Below are 16,650 nucleotides of genomic sequence, written 5' to 3'. Positions count from 1 at the left end.
TTGAGCAAAAGAGATTACCAGCGCTGTCGTGCCAAAAGCAGCGCTGTCTTCCGTGGTGAGATCTGTCTCTAAGCGAGAAAGATGATCGTGAGATAGACGCCTATCTGCAGAAATACAGCCGATCCTGCACGCTGAAGACGGCAGCATGTGTCTGACCCAAAAAAAGCACTTCGAACTTTCTCCTGTGCAGAGGCTGTTGTGAATCCTGACAGATAATTTGGTAGTCTGTGACCTTGTCCTGACTCCTACCCTAAACTCTCCTCTCAGCTAAGGAATATATATAGATTTTAAATAACAGGAATTAAGAACAAGAAAAAAAGTTATTTTATTCACAAAAACTAACTTGCAGTCCATTAAAATAATATTCCTCGTGACCTTGTGACAAAGTGGACATTGACTAACTTTAGATGAGTTTTAATAACCTTTAGTAAACGTTTATATTTTCCATGCGTATTCCTTTAAAGCTATAAATATTGTATGAAATCAACACCTCTTTCTGAGCTGCGAGACTGATTTGACGTAAACAACCAGTGAGACTGGTCCAGGTATGACCATTAAAGCCCTTTAGACATGCTGATAGTTGCCACGGATGCAACAGCAGTTAACGATGAGGTCTGTGTTTGTATCTGTGACAATGTGTTTGTGAGAGGACCGACCAGTGTTATGACAGGCAGGAAGAACAATATCTAGCATGGTATTAGTGCTGTGCTGGATCTGACCGAATAAAACTAACACCAGGCACCAGAGTGAAAGAGCTACACTCACAGTCTGCCAGAAAACCTCTAATAACAAAAGCTGGGACTGAAATACTCACTTTTCTTTGCTGGACGCTGCATCGATGCCCTGAGAAAAACAAAAACAAAAATAAACGTAAAGGGCATAAGGAAGAGAGGGAAAAAAATCTAAATAGTGACAGAAATAAAGGAGAGGACGTTGGTGTGCAGCCACGGTAAAACTGAAAAATAGACAGTCTCAGACATCTGCACAGTTAATCCCTGTGAGCCAGACTGATGTTTTAATTAATGCTCAGAGGCTTCAAATTACACCCTCGTTGCCCCCGGGGCTCAGAGTCTCCGAGAGAGAAAGGGACAGAAGAAGAGGGAAGAGGAGAGAGAAAGAATGCAGGAATAAAAAGGAAATGAGACTCAGATTAAGGAGAGTGGTGAGGGACAAATAGTGAAGGACCAGGAAGCTCCCCTGGAGATCTATTTTGATTTTTGTTTGTTTGATTGGAGTCGGCATCTCTTTGAAAATTTCCAGTGGCCCTTTTATGTCTGCACAGAAAGCCCTCCAAATATGTCTCACTTTCTGGATCCCTAATTATATTTACAGAGCATGCGATGTCACTCTTAAATAAATATGAGCTCAAAACTACACTAGAACTGTGCACATGGCTTTGTCAAGGCTCCTCTAAGCATCACTGATATTTAGAGGAACATGTTAGTGATTGGTATTTGTTCCATCACAGTAAATAAATAATAAAAAAACTAACACAATTTCCCTGAAATACAGAATTGTTTGTTCTGTATCTGCCTATTATATGGTCCCTCCATGAAATAGACAAACAACTAAATAGCTGATAAGCAGAGCATGTCCCCTTAAAGCCAATCATCTCGACTGGACAGTGTTAGTCCTGCACTGAAGCTTTATGGGAAAGGACTCATAGCTTCTAAACCTTTTTAGTTCAGTGTGGCTGTTTATTGTTCTTGTTTTTTTTTAAACCACAGCTTGTGGCTTGAAGATCTGAAATTCTTGGCAGAAATGAAAGGTTCGACAGACTAGAAAAGAAGAAAATGGGTTTTTTACTGCAGAATACATTTATTTTGCAGTAAAACTGTAAAAAAGTTAACTTGCTTGTTTCATTCCCTCCACAATGTTTCCAACTTGGAACAACAGTCACCAAACCTGTCAGCTTGCAGGGTGGGCTAACATTGTGCATGCTGGAACTAATAAACAACAGGCTCAGCTCTATTATCCGTCTGCATCGGTAAATGTCAGCCCTGCATCAATCTCTGTATAACATAAGCATTTCAGCTCAAAAATAGCTACATTGTGGTGTTTAGAACCTATCTGAGTCAAATTAAAAGCATATACTACCTTAAGTGGGAACATTTTCTTGTTAAAATACCTCTAAAAAGGATTTAGATGACAAAGTGTTTTAGAAGGGAATCTCACCATCTTCTCGTAGACTCTGGACTCCTTGCTTCTGGAGAAAGCTCTATCAGACACCCAGCGAGGCATCCGTCCCTCTGCAGAATTTGCTCGTGTTCGTTGCATCTTGGCCATCATGGCTTTCTCGTCTTTCTGAAAGGGGTAAAAAAAAAAAAAAACACCCTCAAAGTCAGGTTACAAACCATTCAGCTGTGAAATATGTGGCACAGGTGTGGTATTTTAAAAGGGGTGACGCAGATAATTAGGGATGCGTTTGTTCGGTCACACACTCACTCTTTTCTGGCTGCATCCAAGCACCAAGAAGGTTTCAATGTTGTTTTCCTTCAGGTAAGCGTTCCTCTCCCCTCCATATCCTGGCTCTACCTCGTAATCCCCGTTGAGGTACTGCAAAGTGGCTTTGGTAATGTGAATGCGTCTGAGGAAACAAGTAATTCGGTGTCAGAAACTGCATAGGCTGGTACGCGAAGCAGCAGGTGGAGCCGGAGGCCCTCACCCTGCCTGCCCTCCAGCCTCCATTTGGTTGGCGAGCGTCACGTCGTTGGACCAGACATCAAACTGCCACTTGCGCAGGCCCAGCACCCCACAGTGAACTCGCCCACTGTGGATGCCCACCCGCATGTTCACATTAACACCTGTCACTTCTCTCACCAGCCTGCAGATGGAAAGACACACACTGGCTGTCACAAAAGGCCATGACTCCACGTTGAGAAATTTTTTTTTTTTTTGTGGTGGTTCAAATGTGTTTCGGCGTGTTAGTGACCGACGTTCACTCACGAAATGGCTTCGATCATGTCTACTCCCATCTCGACACAGCAGTGGGCATGATCTGCCCGGGGCTCGGGCAGCCCTGAAACACAGTAGTAACAGTCTCCGAGGATTTTGATGCGCAGGCAGTGGTTCTCCTGGTCAGCAAAGGCAGGAAAAGCAGATTTCACCCAGAATGTTTTAAAAACAGCAAACGTTCAGCTTGCAGCTCGGCAAAAAGATGCCAAAAGTCATTTTTGGCACACCTGAATATCACACGACATCAATAAAATTTTAATTTCAGAAAAAGATCATCAGAGGAAATATATGTAAGAATGTTGTCCAAACCAACCTGGCCCTATGAGAAAATGTAATAGCCCCCTAAATGTATTAACTGGTTATGCCAACCTTGACAGCAGCAGCTTCCATCCACAGACAGGGAGTTTTTGCACCACTGTGGATGAATTTCGACCAAATCTTCTTTGGAGAATCTTTCTTGTTTTAGCCACGTTGGAGGCTTTGCCGACTGGAACGGCCTGTTTCAAGGTCATGCTACTGCATCTCAATCAGATTTAAGTCCAGACTTTGACTAGACTACTGCACAAGCTTTGTTTTGAGCTATTCAGAGGTGGGCTTGCTGGGGTTGTCTGGATCATTACCCTACTGCACAGCGTAAGTGCAAGAGCTTAAAGTCACAAACAGATGGTGAGACATTCGCCTCCAGGATTTTCTGGTAGATAGCAGCCAATATGGCCAGGCGGTCAAGCAGTGAAGCAAGTCCTGACCATCACCCTACCGCCACACCTGTTTTCCCAATCCTGGGAAGGTTAAAGACGGTTGGATGTTTTCTCCATTTGTGGATAATCACTCTCATTGTGGTTCAGTGAAGTCCCAAAACCGTACAAAAATGCTTCAAAACCCTTTCTAGACCAATCTGTTCTTGAATCGCTTTAGATCGAGGCTTAGTGTCCACCTTTTCAAGGTTTAGCCTACTTCATGTAGTCAAATAGGTTCTGCAACATAAAATTGTTGATTTTTTGGGTCTGGAAGTAATCAGTCTGGTGAAACATGTCGAAGTATAATTGATTTCCTTTTATTAATGATTGAAGGGAGGGAAAGGGGAATTATATTCCACATAGAGGCATGTTGGCACTTTAGATTTAATTTGTTCCCTTAACAAAACCAATTATCACATAAAAACTGCCTCTTGCGTTTAGCTAGTTTATTTTTCTCTGAAACTGAAATTAGTTTAGACATGGAGGCGTTAGGGGAAAAAAAAACAAACAAACTAGATAAGTCATGATCTAATTACTGCGGTTTACAATGCATCAAAGAACATGTGGTGCTAACTTTGTCAGCTACGGCTGCAGGCTGCACAGTTACATCAGAGTCAGCGGTTCAGAGTTGCACAGTGAAAGTCACAGCAGCAGGTGTCACGGGTATCTCACCGAGGCCAGCTTGTCGAAGCGGGCAAAGAGCTCGTTCAGTGTCATGACCAGCTCCTGGGCCGTGCACTGAGACGCCAGGCTGGTGAAGCCCTCGATGTCAGCGAACAGTATGCTGCAGGTCATGGGATGTTGGCGAGGTGGTAAGAGGAAAGGGAGACGATAAATCAAAAAAAAAAAATGGGTGGAGAGGAACACAGCAGAAAAAAAGGAGTGAGAGAATTAGATCAATCGATAAAATACAGAGGGAAAGAGCAGGGTAGAGACAAAGAGTCACATATGTTTGTTCAGCTACGGCTCTCATCGTTTAGCCGGATTTAGGTCACCATGTCCACCCCATCCCTCTGAGGACACCGCCGCCACCCTCCCCGTGTCTGCCTGACTTTGCTTGTCTAACTTTTAAAAGTAACAAAGCACAAGGATAAACAACGGCGAGACTCCAGTTGCCGTCGAAGGTGACAGATGATGCTGTCCGTCCCATGAGGGATCTGGGTCTTATGAACCGCAGCTGAGGCTTTGCATCTCCTGAGCAGGTTCATGTGGGCTGTAATGTCTTCCCTCCATAAAACATATTTATCAGAGCTGTAAAATTCTAATGTGTAAAGCGAGGAGTTATGCACTCGCAATGTTTAGCTCATGTTCTGAGAAATATATCTGTCAAAATGCACAGTTGTGCTTTTATTTTCTGTATCATAAAGTTTTCCCCCTCATCGCTGTAGTACCCATGTTATAGACACTGCTTTGCAAAGTATTCATGCCCCCTGATTTATTTTTCTTCACTTTTTGTCATTTCACATCCACAAGCTTTAGTGTGTGCACATACAGTAGTAGTGCATAGTCAATATTTAATGGAACCAAACTTTTATTATAACTTTGTTACAGTGATGTTTTGGGTTTTTTCTCTACCAGCTTTGTACATCTAGAGACTAAAATTCCTGCAATTTCTTCTTTACAAAACAGCTCAAGCTCATAATGGAGAGCGTTTGACAACAGATGAAGATGTAGGCCCATTGTTTAGGTCTGGGCCATTCTAACACATCAATAGGTTTTGATCTCCAATCATCCATCTTCTCATGAACTATAGGCAGTTTAACATTCCCGTATGTAAAAATGCCTTACTATGCATTTTTACACTATGCTTCAATGTGGTGTCGCGTGTTAAGGGTGAAGTGGAGCAAGTTCATCACTGATCTGTCTGCTTTGGTCCTTGGTCCTCAACATGTTGTTTGTTCACTGATGTTTTTGACCAGATCATGGAGGCCCTTAATAGATCAGCTGTTTTAATACTGAGATAAATTGTCAACACGTGGACTCTTTTTCCTAATTAGGTGGATTTTGAAGGAGATTGATTACACCAGATTTTTTTTTATAGTGGAATACAGCTATTTTATTTTTTAAATAAAAAAAATCCATGTGTCATACATTTCAAAATTATATGCTGCTTTGTGTTGGTCTGTCACATAAAACCACAATAAAATACAATGAGGTTCGTGATTGTAATGTGATACATTTTCAAACAGTTCAGAGCAATTAATGCTTTTGCAAACCCACACACACAATCAGCACATTTATTTATTTATTACTTGGCTTGTCAGAGGCCAAACCACATTATAATTACATATTTCTTAATTAAGGTTTTTTTTTTTGGTTTAGGTAAAACTTCAGCCTTGCGATTTCTTTTGTCATTAAAATGACATGAGTCACGGAAATATGACTCAGGGAATTCACTTACAATGAAAAAAAAACAAGCCTATGAGTCAAAGGCTGAAACACTGAACTACTGGTGGTTCTCCAGTATCTGAAGAGCCAATATTAGGATGAAGGCTTTGATTTTAGGCTCTGCAATAACCAAAAAAACAAAAACAAAAAAAACCAGATGTATGAAATAGTTAAACTTGGTTTTTCTAATCACTCTTATTTAATTTCTTGGGTTGTATAAAACATTACAGGAGGAAACAAAAAGCAAACAATGTTGGTTATTAGTAACTTTTGGATTTATAGGTGATTCTGTGCCGTAGTCTTTATAAAAAGACCTGGACATTGCTCTGCGAAGCATGCAGGTGTTAATTTGGGTTACATTGAGGTAATTGATTGTTCCTAAAACATCCACACCTTAGCAGGGCAGCAGTGAAGAAGAACATTATGCCACTAAGCGCTGTAAATCACCCTTCCTTATCTGGGTCATCTGCCACAGCAGGTCTCTGCAGTAAAGTTGTTTTTTTTGTTTCACTCTTGGTAGCGAGTTGTTCAGCCTCAGGATGGGAAAACCATAACAGTTTTTTTTTGGGACAGAGCCACAGGAAACTAAAAGTCTACCTCTTGTAATTTGCTACTGAAAATTGTGTTTCGTTATTATCAGTGTCATTAAATCGCAATATGCATAATTGTCGCTCACAGGGTGTTGAAAAAACACAAGATTTGGGTATAAACTGATTGTGTTTGTATGCATCACTAGGTTTACCTCACATTATCATGTTTCTGGATGTAGATCTTGTGAAACATCATGTCCTCCTTCTTGGCGTTAATATCAGCCTTCATCTCCATTGCGACGTGCCTTGGCAAAACCGATAGCAGCAAGCGTTCCTAAATGAGGAAGAAAGATATTGTTCCACTAAGAGTACTGAATGAATCACTCCGGTTCACTGGCATAGGTGTGGGAAGTGAAATAGAAAGGGGTGGAGATTTGTGTTTGTGACCTTGAAAACACAGAAAAACACCTTAGACCACGACAAGGAAAATCCCATTTTCTGCTCATCTGCATGTGTTTGATGGATTTTCCTAGAGAACGTGGGCGTGCACCCGCCCCGTTGGACTCCGGTGGAACATGCAGGTGTGTGTATAAGTATCTACCTGCTGCTGGTTCTCCCTTTTCAGGTGCAGCCTGGCCTGAATACATCCTCTCGTCTCCTGGAAGGCCTGTCTCTGGGAGACCTCAGCAGGGTAGTGGGTACAGATCCCAATGATGTTAGTACACAGGAAGATCAGCACGTTGGCACCGATCTAAAAACAGAATGAGACGCGCAAGGTGAAAAGGGAGACGACAAGTGGAGTATACCCAGGTCTTAGTAGAGCAGGAAACTACCTGACCTGGATGAGGTCACAAAGGGAAATTGATAACATTCTTTGTCATAGGAGTGGCTGCAAGGCAAAAGAAAATCCTCAAGCATCTGAGGAGTGATTAGAACAAAGCCCGAGGTTGTCATGGTCCTGTGTTGTGATGTTTTTGGGTTATTCTTGTGTCTCTGTTTTCATCAATTTCCTGTTTATGTTTTTTGAAGTGTTGCCTTGTTGGTTTATTCTTTTGTTTTTGCTTTATTAGTTTATTTTGTGTTCTGTTCTTTGTACATTGGGTAATATTTTCTGTCAGATTTTTTGGTTTGATAGATTCTTTGAATCACTGTTCAGTTCCACTTGTGTTATTTGAGTCTTCCTTCGTCACTCCTTCTCCTCCAGCGGCTTCACATGATCTCTTGATTAAGTCACCTGCATTCAATGCCATTCTCCACTTGTCCCTCAGTATATATGCTCACTGGTTCTCATTGTTCTTCGCTGGATTATTTTGTTGTACTGCTTCACGTCTGTTGTGAGGAACATCATGACTGTGGCTCTGTATTTCTATCATGTTTTTTTAAAATACTTTTTATCTTTTTTATCTACTTCTTTTCACATTATTTGCTGCTTTAGAGCTAAGTTTAGATTAGCTTGTTTTTCATTACTGATTTAGTGTGTAATTCTGTCTGTGTGTTGTTTTTTTGCCACTGTTAGGGACAAATTTCCCCACTGTTGGACAATAAAGGTATTTCTTATTCCTATGATTCATTAGTTTGACCAGTTCCCTGTCTGTCCTTCATCTCCTGTCTGGCTGTGAGGTTTTTTTTTACTATGCTGCTCCTGAGTTCTTGTTTGCACTTTGGTCCTGTTTCAACCTCACAGCTCATGACACAAGGCTCCAAGAGGACATTTGGTCTCACTTTGTGTTCTGAATCACAGATCAATCACAGCGTTCAGCTCTAAACACTTCAAAGGAAACTGTATTTGAGATTAACTTCAGTCTCAGTTTAACCACATTAATGGTTAATTAAGTTAACCAAATTAATAATTTCCTCAATGTGCAAAAGGTTTAAGCAGTAAACCATATTTTGGGCAGGCATTTTTCACCTTTTAAAGTGGTCTTTACAAGTATTTCTCAGTTTTTCTGTAGTTCTTTCCGCTTTCTTTTTCTTTGGATTTCTGGTGCTGTTTGTCTCTAATATTCTGTACAGTTGACAATGCCCTCCTGTAGTAGAGTGTGTTTAGAAAATAAAAGAAGCATCACACCAAAAAAGCTAAATATTTTCATAATGTTTTTACAGTTTTAAATTCATTTATAGTGGCAGAGAAAAAGTGGCAGAGCAACCATTTTTCCAGTTGTTCAGAGTTGTTTCTCAGAAAATGGTCAGGTACTGGAAAAAAAAAACAAAAAAACTGTCAACTTACAAAGAAAAAAAGGTTTTTAAAAAAAATCTTAAATTCTACCAGAAATGTTGGCTCCTTCAAGAAGTACAGATTTTATTCCAGCACAGAACATTTTGCAGAAGAAATAGCAAAATATGACTTACAGGAGTGAAATCCAAACAAACAATATTCATGAATGTCTGCTAATGCAACGTGTTGTGAGCAGCAACTTATGTGCTGTGAGTTTTGGGAATGCGCAGTCTGTACACAATTATCTGTGCCTGGAGCAAATTAAGCTTAACAGTGTAGTATAGTTAAGTTTGTGGGATCATTGACCTTCAAGGCATTCCTCTCGGTTGCTGCAGCCACTCTCTTGTTTGTTTTCAGACCCCCCTTATGGTAAGCCGAGCCTGTTAGTAATTTCTCTCCTCAATAGTCCACAGCTAAGACCGAACATCATGAACTGACCCCTGAGTGTCCGGACTTCCCCTGCGCCTGAAAATGCTCGAGCATGCGCACACACACGTCTCCTTCATGTTCAGAAACACACTCTGGCCTGGGAAAGTCACTTGACCCATGACCAGAACGCCGGAGTGTTTCCTCTACAGATGATATCATCAATAATGGGAAAAAAACGTGCAGGCTCAGTGTGCACATAAAGGCCGATTTTGAGTCCGTATTAATAGCAGTGTTTAATCTGGAGGCAAGAGGTTGAAAAATGTCTTTGGTACCAGTATGTCTGCTGGTTGTTGGTATGTGGCCAGACCAGTGCCTGTTTGTGTGCATGCTTGTAATGTGCTTTCATCCAAAGGATGGCTGAAAAGAGGAACAGAGCTAAAGATAAAGGTTTGTTATCTGTACGAACACATACGCCGCATATTTTCACGGATGTGTCAGAGCCTTTTTCAAAAATCTGAATGAAAATGAAATCAGAAGGGCTGAGCTGCTGCATTTATCACATCCACACGCTCCTTAAATCAGCAGATCAAAGTAGACCCTCGATAAAAGCAGAGCGATGACATCTTTTTCCTCACGCTGTCCTGGTACGAGTTTATACTGTATACATGAGAGCTTACCATGTGTTGTCACAACAAGTCAGAGATGATCCAACAACCAATGCTTGAAACAGGACACCACGACCGCAGCACAGAGGGAGGCAAATTCCACTGCCATCATTAGAAAGGACAATCAATTCTGGCTGACTGTTCAACCTGAAAACAAACGACCAAACCAGACTGGGCGAACATCCATGAAGAGTTTACTCTCGGATGGGACAGAAGCAGGTTTTAGATTTGTGAAGTTAGAAACCAGAAGCACTTGTTCCATATAGCTATTAAAAACTAATTTAAGAGAAGGTGAGAAGAGCTGGCTTTTAGTGCCTAGGTGTGTGAACCTAACATCCACTCATGTTTTTTTTTCCATAACAAGCTTTGTGGTCGTTCCCTTGCACTTAAGATTGAATTTGTTCAATTAACCAGTTGTTTTCTTAATTCAATCAGAAGCTCGGGCCTCCTGATTAGCACTCCATCGTAATGTTTTCCACTGCCAAAGGTGACCTGACACTCTGGTCTCTAAAGTCTCCGCTCAAGTTAAGACCAAACAGATGGTTCTGAAAGACCGAGCAAGTTAACTTGGTTAAGTAGCCCGTCTGGGAATCAGGGCCACCTGCAGCTCCCACGAATATTCTTCCCACTAATGCTCTTTGTTTGCAATCAGACCATTTTCCCTGTAAGCGCAACGTTTTAAACAGGCCTACAAAGATTTCAAGCTAATTGATTCAGGGATTGGTTTTGGTTGCTGTCTCTGAAATCAAAATTCTTCTTTCTGTGACATTGAAAACTTTAAAGAAACACCAATTTGTCATGATTGTAGATAGGACGCATAGATATTTAATATAGATTTTTAACAACGTTCAAAAATAAAATGTAATCAAAGAGCAACTACTCGTGAGGAATAAATAAAAAAAAAAAACGTATTTCGGCTTAAAATCGCTATGACCACACCACATCAAATGCCGTGATTGGAAGAACATTAAACAAGCATTTTCTTGACATGAGCGAGAAGACCATGGTGAGATCCAAAGAGCTGTATAAAGCCATCACAGAGAAGATTGTAACAGTTTATGAATCTTGTAAAAGATTTAAAGCGGTCTTAAAATCTGTTTGTCTGGGGCGTAGTGGTGGTGCAAGGGTCGGCCACGTGACCCATGTATAGAAGCCTAAAGGACGGTTTATGCTTGAAGCATTTGCAAAGTCTGCGCAGTCATATTACGTTACTTTGGCAACCACGCACCTCCGTGCGGCCAAAGGTTTCCGCTACGCGCACCTATTAACATTCCTAACTACACAAACGGTTCCATGCTGAAAAACACGCCGGACGAGAAAGACCTCATTCTGGCGGAGGTCCGTTAATATAGACATCTTAATGATTCAGCCCACAGTAAAAGATTACTGTGATCAACAAACTGTTAACACTCTTAACAACACTCTTGGAAGAAAGTAAGATGCTTTAAAATGTTGGAAACATCTGTGTTGTCTACTTCTATGTGTAGTGGGGTGTAGTACGCTTGGTGTAGGAGTGCAATGCTGCCCTCTAGAATCTAGGAGAATAGTGCTACTTTGCAAGAAAAGCCGCCATCCCGGGTCTAACTCCCGTTCAGTGGACCTTTGCCGCATGTCTTCAACCTCTCTCTCAACCCTACGAATGCACACGTTTTTTAACTGTAACTTTCACATTAGTGTCCGAGGAGGAAAAACTTGCGCTAAGAAAACTATAAGGACCAAACAAAAGTTTGACAGAGAGAATGTAGAAAAAAGGCTAGGGCTTCTTAAACAAGGCTATGTGGACATACAAGTCTAACGTAAATTATTTGGACACCAGAACAGAGAATCTGTTTAGCATAAAGCAATTGGAGCATTAAAGAAAAATAACCTTGTAACAACTGTGAGTATGGAGGTGGATGTATCATGGTTTGGGGATGCTTTGCTGCCGCAGGATCGTCCAACTCCCCATCTAAGAATGCACCATTATTTCTAAAGTGTATCAGAGCCTGTTTAAGAAAATTTGACCTTCTGTAAAAAGCTGAAGCAGAACTGGATTTTGCAACAGTAAGATGATCCAAAACATACCAGGTAAACCACCAAGGACTGGCTGAGAGTTATGAAACAGAAAGTCCTTGGCTAAGTTGAAGCCCATTACAGGACCCCATTAAGATGCTGAGGGGTGACTTGAAAACGGCTGTACTGGCAAAATGCATTAAAACAGCTGGAAGTGTGACATACAAGGCTGGAAATGGACCAATATGTATCAGGCCACCACAGAATGATAAAAGTAACTGTTATAGAGCTGCAACAGGAGGTTTCTTGCTGTTAAAGGAGTGTTTCCTCTCCACTGTCACTTCACGCTTGCTCGGTATGAAGGATTGCTGCAAAGTCAACGACACATTGAAAGCCCCCGTCCACTGTCACTACATGCTCTCTCAGGAGTGAATGCTGCAAGCTAATGACTCAATGCAAGCTGCTTGCTTTCCTTAAATAGAAAACTTCTGTGTGGATGAGTTGATAGAACTGACTCTGTAAAGTGCCTTGAGATGACATGTTGTGAATTGGCCTATATAAATAAGTGGAATTCAACTAAAATTGAACGTTACCTTGGCTGATCTCAACTAGGACTTTAAGTGGATTCATTTACTTATTGTCAGATAGCAATAAGTTTGATCTTTTTGGCAACACAAATTGTGTTTGGTCAAAGGGTGACTATTTGAAAAAGTACTTAATGCCTACTGGCATGTAGGGTGGAGAATCTGGTAAGGTCCTGGAAACCATGTTAGTGTTAGAGCATGGCACCTTTCAATCTCTTTAAAATAACCCTATGCTTTGAATTGAAAGTTAGTGAGCTCTACAAGAAACCTGAAAACGAAGGATGAGCCAAAGCATACTGGCAAATCAACACAGAAACTGTTCACCAGACACATGACATGTTTGCTTCCTTACTCTATAAGTTGCTGGAAATTGAATACCCCTGAGGGTGTTTTCACAAAGGGATAAATTAATTAAAGTCTAAGTTTAAATCTACATGGGTGAGTTGAAGAGAGGAGTGCAGAAGAAGACCTTCGACTCTTGACAATCTAGAGAGCAATGATTCACAAACATTTCTGATTCACAAAATGACAGTGGTAGACTTGTCAGGATCAGATGAGTAATTTCAAAGCTTTTTTCTATCCTTTGTAACATTTTAGCATGAATATGATTTTGCATTTTATGTTTTCTTTTTTTTTTTTGCTTTATGTCTTGAGAGGATGTCAAGACCCCACATCTGTTGATTTGTGACCTCTAACAGGGCCGTAAGTTAACAAAGTATTGTAAGAAAGCTGCATGTATGCACTCAATGCTGTCATAAAGCAGATATTTTTCAGTGTTATGGGGTGGTTAAGAGCCCAATGTGACCTTAGAAACTCGGCTCACAAAAATTCAGCCCATTTGTGGGCATCGAGAGTGACTGCAACGACGAGCATCTGAACCCAGCGGATCTTTTGTGGGACATTTTGGAAAGTCAGGTTTTCTACTGTGTAGAGCCGTGTTGCAATCAGCTAGCATCCTTCTAGAGATGCAGAGCAATCAGTACCATGGTGCACTAAAGCTGCTGGTGGCCCCTCATCTCCATCTGTATATGTTAATATGTGAAAGTAAAGCGTGGGAGGAAAAAAAAGCAAAGAGTTCAAGTTTTATGCAGAAGCAGGGGCATTTATGAGGGATATAAAATAAATCTTGAGCTAAGCATGAGGTGTGTGAAAGCCCATTAGGACTGGCAGCTCTTTGATCCTGTAGCTTGTTTTGGCTGTTCATGCATCCAGGCCCGCAAATCCATCCCAGACGCACAGCTGACACTTCCCTTCCTCAACAGAGATGTGCTTCAGAAACAGCAGAAGCAGCTTTTCTCTTTCAAAGGGGCCTAACTCTCTTTATAGCCACAAACCTGAACAAAACGAGTACCTTTCACTGAGCACCTTACACAACTGACCGTTGGCTGAGTAGATTTTAGCTCTCCAAAGGTTACCCTTGCTCAGCATTTACATTTGCAGAGATCTCTTGGCGGTGGAGCTTAAAGGAGTCCAAACATTGGCTTATAAGGTGCGGCTCACAGCAGGGTCTTTATAACGTCTACCAGGAGGATACAGTGTTAAAGAACAAATGGTGAAGGGGATGGAAAAGATCTTTCCTTGGCAAAGATACAGCAAATCCACTCTGCCTTTATTAATATCCCACCCGACAAAACCCTCAAGCAGCAGCAAAGCTGGAATGTACATGTGTGCACACTGAGACCTGGCCATTCATTCGGGGACAATAAGAAATGCCAAAGCTGATGCACTGATTTATATTACATTTCATGAAAGGCCTTTGTGTTGTTTAGTTCTCATGCAGGTTGAGTGAAGGTGACTGTGTAAGCTAAGTAACTCATTACATCTTCTACACTGTCAAAGAAAGTGGAAATAAAAAGCTAGGACTCGTATTGCACAGCGCTTTGCAAAGACCACCCTGCAGCAACAGACGTTGATGTATTTTATTGGAATTTTAGGTGATAGACCTACATAAAGGTAGAGCAAAAATAATTTTTTAGAAATCTAGAAATGCCAGAAGAGTGACATCTATTTGTATTCAGCCTCAGTGATTCAATAATTTGTAGAGCTACTATTTGCTACAATCAGAGCAGCGACTCTTTAAGTATGTTTGTTGCAACGCTGAGAATCTGAAGAGGGAATATTTTATTCCTTCTTCTTTACAAAATAGTTTGTGCTCAGTCAAACTGAATGGAGAGCATCACTAAAGTGTCTTACCAAAGATTCTTAGTTGGATCTTGGTCTGGACTTTCAATGGACCATTCTAAGACATACATCTGTTTTTTATTTATTCATTAAGAAAGGGACAGTACATATTAAGGAACATACATATCATATGTAAATATGCCAGTTTGTAGCCAATGGCTGATTTCCATCTGTAGTCCCTTGACAGGTTGATGTTAACATTAAATTTAAAATAAAACTATTCTGTTACAGCTCTAGTGTTATGTATAGAGTTGTTGCCCTGTTGGAAAGAGAAGCTGCACCCCACTCCAAATCTTTTCAGCCACTAAAAAGACCTCTAACATCTAAGTTTTTTTCCAACAATTTCTCAATCAACACTGACTAGCTTCCCTGTCATGTGATGATTTAGGTTTTTGTTTCCTTGTTTTGGACGTTTTCTAATTTCAGCCTTTAACCTATCAGCCACCATCCAATCAGCTCAGTCTCCTTCCAGACAACATTTTGCTCTTAATCAGATCCACCTGCTGCACAAATCAGAGTCCACTTTGCTCACCTGATCGCATGACTACTTATACCTGCCTCAGTCATCCACTCACTGCCCTAACGTCTTGTCTCGCCTCATGTGCACTGCCGCCTTAACGCACCCAGTTTCCCGCCACACATTGTTTTATGCTTGTGAGCCTAAAGTGTTTAATTTTGTTATGATCTGACCAGAGAGTCTGCTTCCCCATGTTTGCTGTCCTCTAAAATAGCGTAGACTTCCTGTCTTTCTTAAGCTACTTCTTTTTGACGGTCCTGCATAAAGACCAAATTTGCCCAGTGCATTACCAATAGCTGCCCTGTCAACAGAATATCTCACCTTTAGTTGTGGATCTCTGCAGCTCCTCCAGAGTTACCATAGGCATGTTGGCTGTCCTCTAACACTCTCCTAGCTTAGCCCATCAGTTTACTTTTCCATTTTCAGATATTAGATTGAACAGAGTTTTCTGAGATGTTCAAAGATTGAAATATTGTCTCTAACCCAACAGTGCTCTAAACTTCTCAACAACCTTCTCCATAACCTATCTACTGTGTTTCTTGGTCTTTATGATGCTGTTTATTCGCTATTGCTATCCCTCATACTGCTTGCTCAGTATGAGGGATTTCAGCAAAGCCATGGACAATGCAGACGACTCTCCCTGTGGCTCTACGCTTCTCCAGGAGTAAATGCTGCTTGTCGGGACTTTGAAGCAATCAACTGGTTCCCTTATATAGGAAATTTTTGACCAATCTGTATAATATGATTGATTTGACTTTGCAAAGTGCCTCAAGATGACATGTTTCATGAATTTGCGCTGTATAAATAAAATTGAATTGAATTGAATATTGTTCTCTATCAAACCGGAGAGGCATTAAGAGAACAGTTGCATTTATACTGATATTAAATCACCTGCAGGTGGACTCGATTAGCTAATTATGTGACTTCTAAAGGCTATTGGTTACACTAGATTTTATTTAGCAGTAGCATATTAAAAGGAGCTGAATGTAAATGCACACCATGCGTTAAAAAAAAGAGAAAATCATCTTCCTTTGAGCTCACAGTTAGCCAGTTCTTTGTTTGATCTATTGCTGGGCTCCATTTACTTCAGAGGTCAGAACTAGGAGCTGGGAATGGCGTAACACCCGAGTTAACAGCGTTCCAGTTGACCTAACCCTTAACACAGTTGGAGAAGTTGGGACTCCAATACGGCGGCAGTCAGGAAAGTTTTGTTCATAATACCTTTTAACGAACATTGTTTAAAACTGTACTTTCCACATGCAAACACCACTTTTAATTAGTTTGATTCAGAGTTGAAGCCATTACATGTGATTACTGTTGTTGATGCGAGGATCTGCTATATTGGGTTTGACAATTAGTCTTAAAAAATGTCTCCAACTTTCCGAATGGGAAGTTCGACTTTAGGGTTGTTCCAGTTGAATCTTCCGACTCGTAAGTCCGAATGTTCGAGTCCGACTAAAACTGGAACGCAGCATGTATTACATTAAATCCAAATAAAAACCTTGAAGTTTGTCCTT

General features: G+C 40.9%; 1 protein-coding gene across 2 annotated transcripts in view; it reads right to left on the bottom strand.

The window, feature by feature from the left end:
* Window positions 1-317: 317 nt before the first annotated feature.
* The window catches only part of LOC118563206 (adenylate cyclase type 6-like), a 40,842-nt gene continuing 24,509 nt past the window's right edge, over window positions 318-16,650 (bottom strand). Inside the window, exons 4-11 of one of the 2 annotated variants that reach the window (XM_036137410.1) lie at window positions 7,212-7,361; window positions 6,823-6,944; window positions 4,365-4,476; window positions 2,947-3,074; window positions 2,666-2,824; window positions 2,446-2,587; window positions 2,176-2,304; window positions 318-843 (exon numbers count right to left, since the gene is read on the bottom strand). In XM_036137410.1, coding sequence (XP_035993303.1) covers window positions 811-843; window positions 2,176-2,304; window positions 2,446-2,587; window positions 2,666-2,824; window positions 2,947-3,074; window positions 4,365-4,476; window positions 6,823-6,944; window positions 7,212-7,361 — 975 coding nt within the window. In that variant the 3' untranslated portion in view covers window positions 318-810. Of the gene's footprint in view, window positions 844-1,087; window positions 2,305-2,445; window positions 2,588-2,665; window positions 2,825-2,946; window positions 3,075-4,364; window positions 4,477-6,822; window positions 6,945-7,211; window positions 7,362-16,650 lie in introns of those variants that run through there. The other variant, XM_036137405.1, reaches the window with a different exon arrangement.

Source organism: Fundulus heteroclitus, chromosome 1 (assembly GCF_011125445.2).
Source record: "Fundulus heteroclitus isolate FHET01 chromosome 1, MU-UCD_Fhet_4.1, whole genome shotgun sequence".
In the NCBI taxonomy this organism is placed as follows: Eukaryota; Metazoa; Chordata; class Actinopteri; order Cyprinodontiformes; family Fundulidae; genus Fundulus; species Fundulus heteroclitus.
The sequence above is the reverse complement of the archived record's forward strand: the minus strand, read 5'-3'. Positions and strand labels throughout refer to the sequence as shown.